General features: G+C 35.9%; 1 protein-coding gene across 1 annotated transcript in view; it reads right to left on the reverse strand.

Moving 5' to 3' along the window:
- STAU2 (staufen double-stranded RNA binding protein 2) overlaps positions 1-14,166 on the reverse strand; it is a 343,590-nt gene that overhangs the window by 282,007 nt on the left and 47,417 nt on the right. The window contains 2 exon segments of the mRNA XM_028517965.2: positions 969-1,128; positions 13,612-13,742. Of these exon segments, the coding sequence (XP_028373766.1) occupies positions 969-1,128; positions 13,612-13,725 (274 nt within the window). The 5' untranslated portion in view covers positions 13,726-13,742.

Consider the following 14,166-nt stretch of genomic DNA (forward strand, 5'->3'; position numbering starts at 1 on the left):
AGGTAACTGCTTGAATTAATAAGTTACCAAACAAGTACATAGATAAAGGGCTGGTACTAAGCTTTTGAAACTTTATTAATGTGATATTGTCAATTCATGCACTATGTCCAATACAGGTTTGCTTCTCCCCAATAAATCACTGAACATATAATGTTGTTGGTATTATAAACAATCAGAACAACTTTTTAAAATTATTATTAGAAGCTTAAAATTAGAACATTCATTTACTTAGCACTATATTAGTCACACATGGGTTTTTTTTTTATTTGTGGGTTTCTTATTAAATTTCATATAAATGTTCTAAACTGAATATCAGTCATTTCTACACCAATAAAAAGAATAAGAAGACGCTTTGGCTACTTTTATAATTTTTTATTAAATGAAAGAAAGAGGCCCTGGCTGGCGTAGCTCAGGGGATTGAGCGCGGGCTGCGAACCAAAGTGTCGCAGGTTCGATTCCCAGTCAGGGCACATGCCTGGGTTGCAGGCCATGGCCTTCAGCAACCGGACATTGATGTTTCTCTCTCTTTCTCCCTCCCTTCCCTCTCTAAAAATAAATAATCTAAAAAAATAAATAAAAATAAAAATAGCATAATATTTTAAAAAATGAAAGAAAGAATAAGAACTTTATTAAATATTATATTATATATTTAAAAAGAGAAATTGATAATTTCTATCTTTACTTTAGAAAAAAACTCAACCTTATTTTCTGTTCCTTGTATCCAAATTTCCCTTCACCAAGATTTAAAAAGCTAGTAATGTGTCATTGAAGTATCTACTAAAGCAAATTTTTAAAATAATTGCAATTACCTTCTTCATTCTCTCACCTTAGTTATGATGCACCTGTCTTTTTCATATGTACTATCAATACACCTGTTAACTACACAACTGGACTGCTAGAATGAACAATATAGAGACCAGCCCACACAGAAGATACAACACAATAGAAGGAAACAAGTTTGGCCATACCTGGGTTATTATTAACATTACTTTTGGGTGGTTTCTGAACTGGTTTGGGAAGTGTAGATTCAGCCAAAGCTTTATTAGCAACAGCTTGTTGGGCCTTCTTGATACTGCTGCCTTCCGATTCCCATGTCTGCTCACCAAGACTCAGTTGCACTGAGAACATCTTAGAAAAACACAAAGAGAAAGAAAAAAAATTAAAATTTTTCAGAAAATCAAATGTGCTGTCTGAGAGACAAATTGATACACCATAGAATCAACATTTTAGAGCTACAGGTGACCTTACAGGTCATTTGCAACAAAATCTTATTCTACCTCATGAAAGAATTTTAAAAGATTGTGCCAAAGTCTGTTCTGTCCTATCCAAATGCTTAAAAGCATGTATGTACATTTTGGGTAGAGTAAGTCAAGAAGAAATCACTTCCCTAAATAGAATTAAATTGTTAATGCCATTCAAATAGTCCTCAAAAAAGTAGAATCAGTACAAAGAATTAAGAGAAACTGTAAGAGAATCCAAAAGGCCCTGTCTCTGTAACACTTTATAAAATCAAATTCCTTAAACTCCATACTTAGAATGATCAAGTCAATGAGTCAGAAAATCCTATCAAATATTATGTCACCAAGACACTCTGAATCCTCCACAACCAACGTTTAACCAGTCACCAAAATCTGTCCATTTCAACCTCATAAGTATTTCTCAAACCTCTCTCTTCTGCCTGCCAGTCAAACTGCATTGGAGTCAATCTTTCATCATCTTTAACTCAGACATAATTTCCCAACTGATTGCTGCTTAACTATCTTCCTAAAACTCAATCCAATTGCATCACCCAAACTGAGAGAGAGCAAGTTAAAAACCTTCAACTGTTCATGTCTAGCATGGCATATTATAGGCTCCACCTGTCAGTCTTCACTTCACACCCATCTCCCCCCTTGCCTAACCTTCCATTCAGATATTTCCTTATGAGCCCCAAACCTACTGTTCACCTTGCTAATTTAGAATAAAGTTACAGGACAACACATAAAATCCACTATTTTACTCCACATATAGTTAGTTATACTGTCTAGGAATACAAAGTATTAACCCCAAAATACTTATTAATTATAAAGAAATAAATGGTTCTTTGCAGGAAGGAGATCAGGGAAAAAAATACCTTAAACAAGTTAAAGCATCTATAATCACACAAACTAACATCATGAACCTTCTGATACGACCTAGTGAGAAGCTATAAAATTCTTGATCAAAAAAATTTAATCTGTATGTAAACATAGGGAAACAAGCAGACAGAGCTAGATGATGGTATGTTCTATAAGACAAGTGGGCCTAACACTTCAATAATGACAATGTCATGAGAAGAAAAAAACAAAAGAATAATAGCTATTATGGATGAAAAGATGTTAAAGAAACATGAAACCATATGACAAAGTACAATGTCTGAACCCTAATTGGATTTGTACTAGGAAGACAAAATAGTAGAAAAGGCATTTAGAGAACAGCTTAGGGAGTTTGACTGTAGACCACATACAGGGTATGACAAACATAGGTTTGCAGTTTTAAGGACACGAAACACGTTTATTCTTGCATTATTATTTGTTAATTATTGTATCATTTCCTATATGAACAACTGTAAACCTACTTTTGCCCCACTACATTAAATTAATATGTTCAAAGTCAAATTTCTTGAGTGATGATACAATACTGTGATTATATAGAAGAATGTTTTTGGTTTTATAAGATAAATAAGAAAGAATAAATAAGAAATGTCATGATAAAATTTATTTTCAAGTTGTTCAGGGAAAAAGTGTATGGCTACCCCTGGCTGGCATAGCTCAGTGGATTGAGTGCGGACTGGGAACCAAAGTGTCCCAGGTTCGATTCCCAGCCAGGGTACATTCCTGGGTTGCAGGCCATAACCCCCAGCAACCACACATTGATGTCTGTCTGTCTGTCTCTCTCTCTCCCCCCTTCCCTTCCCTCTCTAAAAATAAATAAATAAAACCTTTAAAAAAAAAAGAAAAAGTGTATGGCTATGTACAAGAAGCAAGAAATAAAGTAAATGTACTAAAAAGTTAATGATTAGTAAATCTGAAAGACAGGAGTATCTATTGTACTACTCTTTCCATTTTTCATGTAGGTTTACAGTTACTTAAAATACATAGTTGGAAAATATTTACAATCACTTGAAATTCAAAATACGTGTATATCTGTTAAAAGTGATTAATTTTTCTTTTATTCTGATTCAGTTTAAAATGTATACCTAAAACATATCTTAAAGACATTTACCTAATTTTAAAACATTTTGTTCATGATAAGCTCTTTTTTTTAAATTACAGTATTTAACAAAGATCTCTGCCACAAATGTCATCTCCATTCTCCTCCTAATCTCTAATCAGTTCACAGCCCAGAATGTTGCATCCATTATTCATTAGTCAGGTTCAAAACCTCAATAACTTCTTTGTTTACCCTTGCCTTCCTAAGACTTATTTAACAACATCTCAAAACTTCCTTGCAATCTCCATTGTCACCACCAAGTCTCAGGCCCCTGCAAACTTGGACTCAGAATACTTCATTTACCCCTTGCTTCCTATCTTTCATATGTCACCATTTTCCAAGTCTCACAGGCCAGACACCTTTGAGTGGTCTACCTTGTCTCCTCTATTTCTCTCTCCATTTAGTCCTGCATCCAATTACCAAACTACTGACTCAACTTCAAAAATGTTTTTCAGATCTTGACTCCTTTCTTTATACTCCTTGCCAATGTTTTAGTGAAGAATATCAATATCTTTCCCTTAAAAAACTGAAATGCCATCCTAACATCATTCTCTTAACATAATACTTTCCCATTCAAACTCTCCTTACCACCATCAACATGAACATTCTATAAACTACAAATATTTCCTAGTCAATCCTCTGCCTTTCTGAAACCTCTGTTAAGAATCCCACTGCACTGTATATCTAAAATTAATACAATATTACATGTCAATTATATCTAAATGAAACTGGGGGGGGGGGGGAAGAATCCTATTACAACAAAAATTTAATAATTTCAAGTAGGAATCCTGAAACACACTGCATTTAAGTCATAGCACCACCATTTATTATATGCAACATTAGGGAAATAATTTATTCTTTCTCTGCTTTTTTACTTTAGTGAAATGGGGCTAGTAAAAACACAAAGGATGACTGTGAAAACTAAAACAAAATGATGTAAATGACTCCATTTAAAAGGTATAGATCACAGGTGGCAAACACAAGGCCTGTGGGCCAAATCTGGCCCTCCACCTTGTTTTATCCCACCTGGCACCTTATTTCTACCAGGCAGCAGCACCAAGGTCCTTGCCCCTAGTTAAGGAGCAGTTACATTTACACAGTCCTAAAATTATATCCAGCCCTTTGAAGGCAACCGTGAAGCTGATATGGCCCCTGGTGAAAATGAGTTTGATACTCCTGCTATAGATAGTCAAAATGGATTTAAAAAAAAGCAAAATCCAACTCTACTACCTATAAGTAATAGACTTCAAATATCAAGACACATATAGATCAAAAGTAATGGGATTGAAAAAAGATACCCTAATATAAATTGATGAAAAATCAGAATAGCTACATTAATATCAAAGTAAATCAGTGCAATGACTATTACCAATGATAACAAAGGTAATTTCATCAGAATAAAGGGGCCTATTAATCAAGATGTAATAATATTAAATATTTAGGCAGGTAATAACACAGCTTCAAAATCTATGAAGCAAAGCTCTTTCCTTTTGCATCATCACAGAAGCACAAGGGGCCAAAATGAAGTTCAATAACTTTGTGACTTCTGACCAGAGCAAGGACTGTAAAAGGCTTTTCAGTGTACCTTCCCACATTCCAAAAAGCTGAAACAGAAGTACAATGTTCAATCCATGCCCATCTGAAATAGGTGATGAAGTTCAGATTGTGCAAGGACACTACAAAGGGCAGCAAACTGACAAAGTAGTCCAGATCTGCAGGAAGAAATATGTCATCTACACTTGAAGGAGTGCACCAGGAGAAAGCTAATGGAAAAACTGTTCGTGTGGGCATTCACCTTAGCTGGGTGTTTATCACTAGACTAAAGCTGGGCAAGGACCACAAAATGATCTTGAACATGTTGCCAAGTAGAAAATGAAAAGGGCAAACACAAGGAAGAAACAATTGAGAACATGCAGGAATAAAGTACTCTTATATACAGTGTTCATTATACACTGGTAAAGTGAAAAAAAATCTATGAAGCAAAAACTAATAGAACTTTCCAGAGAAAATCCACAAGTCAAGTCAGAGATTCAATGCCCACTCTCAATAACTGACCTAACAATTACCAAGCAGACAATCTCAAAGAATGTAGTAGACTTGAACAACACCCAATGAACATAACTCGAATGACAATTTTAGAACACTCTACACAAAAAGAACAGAATATACATAAGTTCTCAATTTCCCATAAAACATTTACCAATTTCTTGCCTATACAAGAAAAGAAGCAAGATACCAAATTAGTTCATTTTTAGCTTCCATCTTAAGAAACTGGAAAAAAAGAAAAAATTAAATCTGAAGTAAACAAAAAATAAATTACTAAAGATAAAAACAAAGCTTAAAACAATAAAAAACAGGAAAACAATACAGAAAAAAAATAATAAAAACAAAAGCTCGTTGTTGTTTTTTGCCAAGATCAATGAAATTAGTAAACCTCTAGCAAGAATAATCATGAAAAAAAGAGAAGACACAAATTACCAATATCAGGAATAAGAGAGTTGACATTGCTATAGATTCTTAAAGTATTGAAAAGATAACAAGGTAATATTTTCTAACAACTTTATGACAATAAGTTCAACAACTTAAGTTCCTTGAAAGACACAAATTACTAAAGCTCTTTCAAGAAGAAACATTGTAGATAACCCCAACAGTACTATATAAGTCAAAGAAAATAAATATGTTGCTAAAAGTCCTTCCAGAAAGAAAACTCCAGGCCCAGAGGGTTTCAATGATAAATTCCACCTAATATCTAAGGAAGAAATAATACCACTTTACACAAGCTCTTCTAAAAATTAAAGAAGGAACACTCCCTAACTTATTCTATGAAGCCAACATTACTTTGATACCAAAAAATAGAGTATGATACTACTAAAGAAAACAAAATAAACAACTCTCATATAGATTAACATAAAAATCTTTAACAAAATATTAACAAATGGAATCCTTCAACATAAAAATGAGATAACACTTTAACCAAGCACTTTATACTGGGAACACAAGGGTTGTTTCTACATTTGAGAATCAATGTAATTCACAATGTCAAAAGATTAAAAACAGAAAGCCATACGACCACCTCAATCAATGTAGAGCCATATGACAAAGTCAACACCTATCCAGGTTAAAAATTCTCAGGAAATGATAAATATAAAATAATTTCCTCAATCTGTTAATAGACATCTAAAAAGAACTACATCTAACATCAAAATTAATGGGGAAAAATTTAAATGACTGCCCATAAAATCAGGAACAAGTCAGAGATATCAGCTCCCATAACTTCAACAATGCACTTTGTACATTCTAGCCAATGTAATTAGGGAAGAATATTTTTAAATAAAGAACCCTGAGATTGAAAAGTAAGATTTAAAATTGTCTTTAGTCACAAACGGCATGTGGAACAACAAACAGAATATTTTTTTTAAAGTTACTAGAACTAATATGTGAGTTTAACATGATTACAAGAAAGTAGATCAGTATATAAAAATCAGTGTATTGTCCTGGCTGGTGTGGCTCAGTGGATTGAATGCTGACCTGTGAATCAAAGGGTAGCCAGTTCAATTCCTAGTCAGGGCACATGCCTGGGTTGTAGGCCAGGTCCCCAGCAGGGGGCGCTTGAGAGGCAACCACACATTGATGTTTCTCTTCCTCTGTTTATCCTCCCTTCCCCTCTCTCTAAAAGTAAATAAATAAAATCTTTTTTTAAATGTCTTTTTATAGACCAGAATGATTAATAGAAATAAATAGAAACTAAAATATAAAAAACAATACCACTTAAAATAGCACCAAAAATATGAAATACTTAGGATAAACTAAAAGATGTGAAATACCTGTTCAATTAAAACTACAAAACACTGTTGATAGAAATTAAAGAGTAAATAAATGAGATACACTTGGCTGGAGGGTTGGAAGAGTCCATTTTCTATCATGTTAATTTTCACCAAACTGAGCTATAAATTCATGTCAATTCTATTCAAACTCCCAGCAGGGTATTTTACAGAATGGACAAGCTCACTTGAAAATTCATATGAAAATGCAAAGGATGGAAAACAGCCAAAGCAATTCTGAAAAAGGACAAAATTAGAGAGCTACTACTATGAGATATCAAGAATTATAAAGCTACAATAATCAAAGCAGCATAGCATTTGCATAAAGATAGGAAACTAGACCAACAGAACAGAACAAAGTCCATACATAAACAAGAACATATACAGACAGCTGATTTTTGACTAAGGGGCAAAAACAATGCAGTGGAAAAATAATCATCTCTTCAACAACTGGAGGTAGGCAGAGTTCCGGCCAAGAGGGAGGCGTAGGTAGAAACCCTCTGCTTCCTTACACAACCAAAAAGAGGACAACAACCAATTTAAAATCAATAAACAACCAGAAGTGCCAGAAATCGAAACTGCATGGGACTCTGACAAGCAAGGAATTAAAGAAACAGTCAACCAGACCAATCAGACTGGTAAGGTGGGCAGACAGAGAGAACCTGTGGAGAGGCAGCAGACCACGCTGAGGTGGCGGACCACGTTGAGGCAGCAGGCTGCGCAGGGCTGGGCTGGCTGAATGGGAAACTGAGACTCCAGGCTGACTGTGGACTATGGCCAGAGTTGCCGTAGTGGGAGAAACTCCCAGTCTCACACAAGGATTTGTTGGAAAGTGGGGCTAGAGCCCAGCAGGCAAGCCGCACTGTTCCTTCTCTGACCCCTCCCTCAGAGACAGCACTGCAATGCAGCAAGGAGGGTTGCCCTGCCTGGCAAATACCTAAGGCCCCACCCCCTTACAACTTAACAGGTGCACCAAGACAAAGAAATGTGACCCAAATGAAAGAACAGTGCAAAACTCCAGAAAGAGAGCTAAGTGTTGAGGAGATAACCAACCTATCTGAAGAAGAGTTCAAAGCCCTGGTAATCAAAATGTTCACAGATCTGATTTAGCTGGGTCGAAAAATGAAAGAGCAAATGAAAGATACCTAAAGTGAAATAAAGCAAAATATTCAGGGAACCAACAGTAAAGGGAAGGAAACCAGGACTCAAATCAATGATTTGGAACAAAAGGAAGAAATAATCATCCAATTGGAACAGAATGAAGAAACAAGAATTCAAAAAAATGAAGAGAAGCTTAGGAACCTCTGGGACAACTTTAAACATTCCAATATCTGAATTATAGGGGTGCCAGAAGGAGAAGAACAGCAAGAAACTGAAAACTTATTTGAACAAAATATGAGCAAAAACTTCCCCATTCTGATGAAGTAAATAGACTTCTAGGAAGTCCATAAAGCCCTGAGAATCCCCAAAAAGTTGGACCTAAAGAAGAACACCAAGGCACACCATCATTGTTACCCAAGATTAAACATAATGAAAGAAACTTAAAAGCAGCAAGAGAAAGGAGACCGTTACCTACAAAGGAGTGCCCATAAGTCTCTCAGCTGGTTTCTCAAAAGAAACCTTACAGGCAAGAAGGGGCTGAAAAGAAGTATTTGAAGTCATGAAAGGCAAGGACCTACATCCAAGGTTACTCTATCCAGCAAAGCTTTCATTTAGAATAGAAGGGCAGATAAAGTGCTTCCCAAATAAAGTCAAGTTAAGGGAGTTCATCACCAGCCTTTATTATGTGAAATGTTAAGAAGACTTATCTAAGAAACTGAAGATCAAAAACTATGAACAGTAAAATGATGACAAACTCACAACTATCAACAAATAAACCTGAAAAAAAATAAGAAAAACAAAAACTAAGCAAACAACTAGAACAGGAACAGAATCAGAGAAATGGACATCACATGGAGGGTTTCAGTGGGGAGGAGGAGGGGAGGAATGGGGGGAAGGTACAGGGAATAAGAAGCATAATTGGTAGGCATAAAATAGATGGGGAGAGGTCAAAAATGGTATAGGAAACAGAATTCAAAGAATTTATATGTATGACCCATGGATATGAACTAAAGGGGAGGAATGTGGGTAAGAAGGGATATGCAGGGTGGAGGGAGGATAAAGAAGGAAAGATTGGGAAAACTGTAATTGCATAATCAACAAAATATACTTTTTAAAAAGCTGTAGGTATGCAAAAAAATAATAAACCTGTTCTGTATCTCACATATACCTTACATCACATACAAAAATTAACTCAAAATGGCTATTAGACCTAAATGTTAAGATCGAATGTCAAACCTAAAACTATAAAACATCTGTAAGACAACATAAATCTTATGATTTTGATGATGCAAAGATTTCACAGATTCAACACCAAAAATACAATCTACATGAGAACAAATAGATGTTGAAATTAATCAAAAATTATCAACTGTTCTTCAAAGACACTGTTAAAAAAAGAAAAGGATCCTGGCTGGTGTAGCTCAGTGGATTGAGCGCGGGCTGGGAACCAAAGTGTCCCAGGTTCGATTCCCAGCCAGGGTACATGCCTGGGTTGCAGGCTATAACCCCCAGCAACCACACATTGTTGTTTTTCTCCCTCTCTCTCTCTCTCTCTTTCCCTCTCTCTCTCTCTCTCTCTCTCTCTCTTTCTCTCTCTCTCTCTCTCTCTCTCTCCCCCCTCTTCCCTCTCTAAAAAATAAATAAATAAAAATCTTTAAAAAAAAAAAGAAAAGGATAAGTTCTGATTAGTGTAGCTCGATGGGTTGGACATAGGTCCCACACTGGTTAGATTCCTGGATACGGCACATGCCGGGGTTGCTGGCTAGGTCCTGGGTTGGAAGCGTGCAAGAAGCAAACCGATCAATGTTTCTTTCACATATGGATGTTTCTCTCCCTCTTTTCTTCCCTCCCTTCCTCTTTCTATAAAAATAAATAAATAAAGTCTTTAAAAAGAAAAGAGAAGGCTCAGACCAAAAGAAAAAATTTGCCAAGCATATCTAACAAAGGACTTGTATCCAGAATATACTAAGAGTGACATCAGAAAAGATGGCAGAGGAGAAAGCTTCAGTGCAGGAACAGTGTCTGTCCTATACACTACTCAAAGCAATGATAAAATTACCTAGTTACCTCCATCATCAGTGTAATTGCTAAGAATTTACAAATCATTATGCCATTATATCACATGAGAACAGATATAATATTTCTCAAATTAAAGATGAGAAAACAGAGACTCTAAATTAGTTGCCCAAGGCCACACAAGCTGGATGATGTAGGGCAAAGATCAAGCCTGGCAAATCCAGCAGGGGTTTAAAAAAAAAAAAAAAAGACTGCTTGCTTCAAGAGTTCAGGTGATAATGCCTCCCTCAGGATTATTTATCCCAAAGGAAACCTTCTCAAAGTGTCAGTTTAGTACAGCATTCTTAACACTTAGTCATGTACACTGACAACTTATCAAAACAGGGAAATAAAGAAAAAAATACCATTTTATGGTATTGTGAGGTCTCTTACTTATACCCTACATAACAGCCTTCTTTTGAGATTTGAGAAAATCAAAACAACAATCCATAGAAAAAATAAGAGAGCTGTGTTGAAGCACCTAAGAGATACAGCAATGTCACAATAACTTACATTGACATAGGTATAATAAATTACTTTAGAGTTCTATTAAAATGTGAACAGATAAAAGGGGACAAGACAAGCATTAAAATAATTATTTTTATTTAATAGTCACATATTGAAAGCTGCCATTAAATTGTTCAGATTCTGGAAGACTCAATGGAGTAGAGGAAAGCACATAAACTAAGCTAGGTCTCTACTTCCCAAATAAGAACGTGGACTACAGTGAGTCTCTGTGGCCTGCTTTCACCACTATAAACCCGGCTCATCAGGAGGGGAAATTGATTACATAGAAGAAAGGGAAAAGAGGGGATGAGAATCTGGAGGAATGACCTGGAATAAGTGAGAGAGGGTGGGATCTAGTACAGAAATAATGGTGTTGGCTATTCTATAGGTAGTTCATAGTAATTCAGAAGGGAAGGACAAATTTGGGTTTAGGTTGGGGTGCTACCAAGAGGGGCAAGAGAGCTGAAGGCACCTACAAGGCATATGGAATTCAAACAGGACAAAGAACCAGGTGAGGACTGAGGGAAGTCAGAATAGTAAAAAGGTGGTATAATTAATGGATTTGTGGAATGGAAGGACTAGTGAAGCCAAACTACTAGAGGGGATGGGACTTGAAAGTTAGGAGGTGTCAGGGAGTGATGAATGCTTGACATTAAAAAATCATGGAGGTCTTGCCCTGGCTGATGCAGCCCAGTTGGTTAGAGCACTGTCCCATAACTGAAAGGCTGAGGGCTTGATTCCCAGTCAGGGCACATACTCAGGCTGTAGGTTTGCTCCCCAGTAGGGGCACCTACAAGAAGGCAACCAATCAATTATCTGTCTATCTGTCTGTCGAGTCACGCCCTCTCTCCCTCCCTCCCTCTCTCTCTCTGTCTCTCTCTCTCTCTCTTTCTTTGGCAATGAAAAAATGTCCTCAGGTGATATTTTTTTTTTAATTGGGGTCTGCTGTGATAGGCAAAGGGGAACTATTGATGTTTGTTGTGTGTGTGTGTTTTTTAAGATTTTATTTATTTATTTTTAGAGAGGGAAGGGAGGGAGAAAAAAGAGAGAAAAACACCAATGTGCGGTTGCTAGGGGCCGTGGCCTGCAACCCAGGCATGTACCCTGACTGGGAATCGAACCTGCGACACTTTGGTTTGCAGCCTGCACTCAATCCACTGAGCTACGCCAGCCAGGGCTCTCAGGTGAGATTTTTGTAAAAGATCATGGAGGTCTTGAGTTATTGCTAATGACAAGGTCAAGAATGTGATACAAGAATGAGTGGAAGACAAGATATCTGGAAATGTGCAAAAAAAGTGGTAAGCATGTTGGAACAATCATCTACGTAGACAGTAAAATCATCAAAAATTAAAACAGGATGACTGTTAGAGTGAAAGTGAGACAGGAGAAATGTGATGGAATCACTAAGAGGTTAATGGCTACATGAGAGAATGGGGAATGGGCTTGGGGCAGGGAGGGCAGGCGGCGAAGTTGATCTACTATGAAAGTGGAGACAGAAGGGTGTCTCCAGGAAGAATACCTGATTTTGGCAATGAGGAGCAACCAGGACATATACTAGAGGAACCATAAAATACAGAAAATAAATCTTCATTACCTCTAAAAATCTCAGTCTATGTTGGTCAACAGTAATGACCAACGTACACCATTGCACAGGAATGGCACAGCTGAGAAAGCTGTAGGGTCCTCCTGGAGGCCCAGTGGAGGGATCAGAGAAGTTTCACAGAAGGTTGCAAAATGTGACATGTAAGCTGGATGTTTAAAAATGAGTAAGAACAAAAGGACCTTCCTGGCAGAGAGACACTACTACACAGGCAAATCAAAGACGTGTGAAAAAAACATGAAGTATCCTAAGAAATGCAAACAGTTCCACGTGATTAAGGACAGAAAGAGAATGAGTATGAAATGGGTATGAATTAATGGGTGTGAAAGAGGAAATATGACTACACAGGTAGACCAAGGCAATAACCTTTTTCTCTGCATAAAACACATTATAAACACACTAAATTGTTGCCCAGAAATCCTTCATAAAAGCCTCTAGTAGAAAACAAAATTGATGGATTTTAATTTCATCTTATTTTCCTTCTTTAAAGGAAATGCTAGAAAACAAATAACCCAATGGCCAGTTGCTTTACAAAGATTAACCAACTTTTAGAGAATCCATTGCTTCCACATTACATACAAAAATTGACAATCATTATCATACCTCCAATATCCAAGATTTAAGAAATTTATGCACAACTGAGATTTTTTTAAAGCAGATGAATTGAGCTCAAACATAAATGCATTAGTTACAGATTTCTTTGTAACATGTATGTGTGTAAACATATAAGTATAAGGCTATACATAAATTAAGTTGCCTCTCCATTTAAAAGAACTTGTATGAATGCATGGTTAATGAATGAATTAAATGAATGCATGGATAATAATAATACTGGTTATAGAACTTTTATAAATAGTGAACCTTAGAATTAATGGAAAAGATGTCTCACTAGGTAACCATTGCTATACTTGCATTTCTACTGTAGCAGTTATGATTTAATGGAAAGAGCATTATACTTGGGAGTCAAAGAACAATCCAAACATTGGCATGGGCATTTATGAACTATTAAGCAAGTCACTTAACTTTTCTGTTCTGTGCCTGAGTTTCTTAATTTACAAAAAGAAAAAAAAATCCATATCTCGTGTGATTTTGTGAAGTACTGTTATCTGAGTTTAGTAAACCGTAATAAGCAACAAAATTGTCTAGTTATAAACTTCAAATATTTTTCATATGAAAGTAAAAGTCTTCAGGCCATTGGCTGCCCCCTCCCCCAAAATGAAGCACAGTTAAAATCTAAGATGATAAATCTGATAGACTTTCATAAGCATGTCTCACCACCTCTCTTCATAACCTTACCTTCGAATGAGCAGGCCCTCTTTCTTTCAGAAGTTTATACTGGGGTTGGACTCTATTGAAACGGGCTAACTCATTTACCAGACACATTGGAGTTTTCTCTTTGAGGTTTGCCATTTTATCTTGGAGAGAAGCTGTAAATAAAAAGGCTGTAAAGTTTTTGTCATTCTTGACTTTACAAAATGGAAGAAAAGCTAAATTTGACTCTTTTAGCTTGAAGTCAGATTGTAAATTTGGATTAATTTTCATAAATTTTATATTAGAAAAAATCAAGCCATCGAATGTCTTCTATTACATGCAACAGAAATATGTACCACATTTTAAATAACAAATCAAGGTAACTTTTCCTAAGTACCTAAGTTGCTCTTTACACATGTATGATAACAGCATGCTTAAAGATTTTAAAATAATGGAAGTTTATAATTTCTATTTTGTAACTTTCCTTTCCTCTTAAAAATTTTTAGCATAAACACATAATTTTACTGATTCTTATTACTATATAACACATTTTCTCTACCTTTTCTATCCTTTGATCTTTTTTTTCTTTTTCTTTCTCAT

Source organism: Phyllostomus discolor, chromosome 7, assembly GCF_004126475.2.
Source record: "Phyllostomus discolor isolate MPI-MPIP mPhyDis1 chromosome 7, mPhyDis1.pri.v3, whole genome shotgun sequence".
Lineage (NCBI taxonomy): Eukaryota > Metazoa > Chordata > Mammalia > Chiroptera > Phyllostomidae > Phyllostomus > Phyllostomus discolor.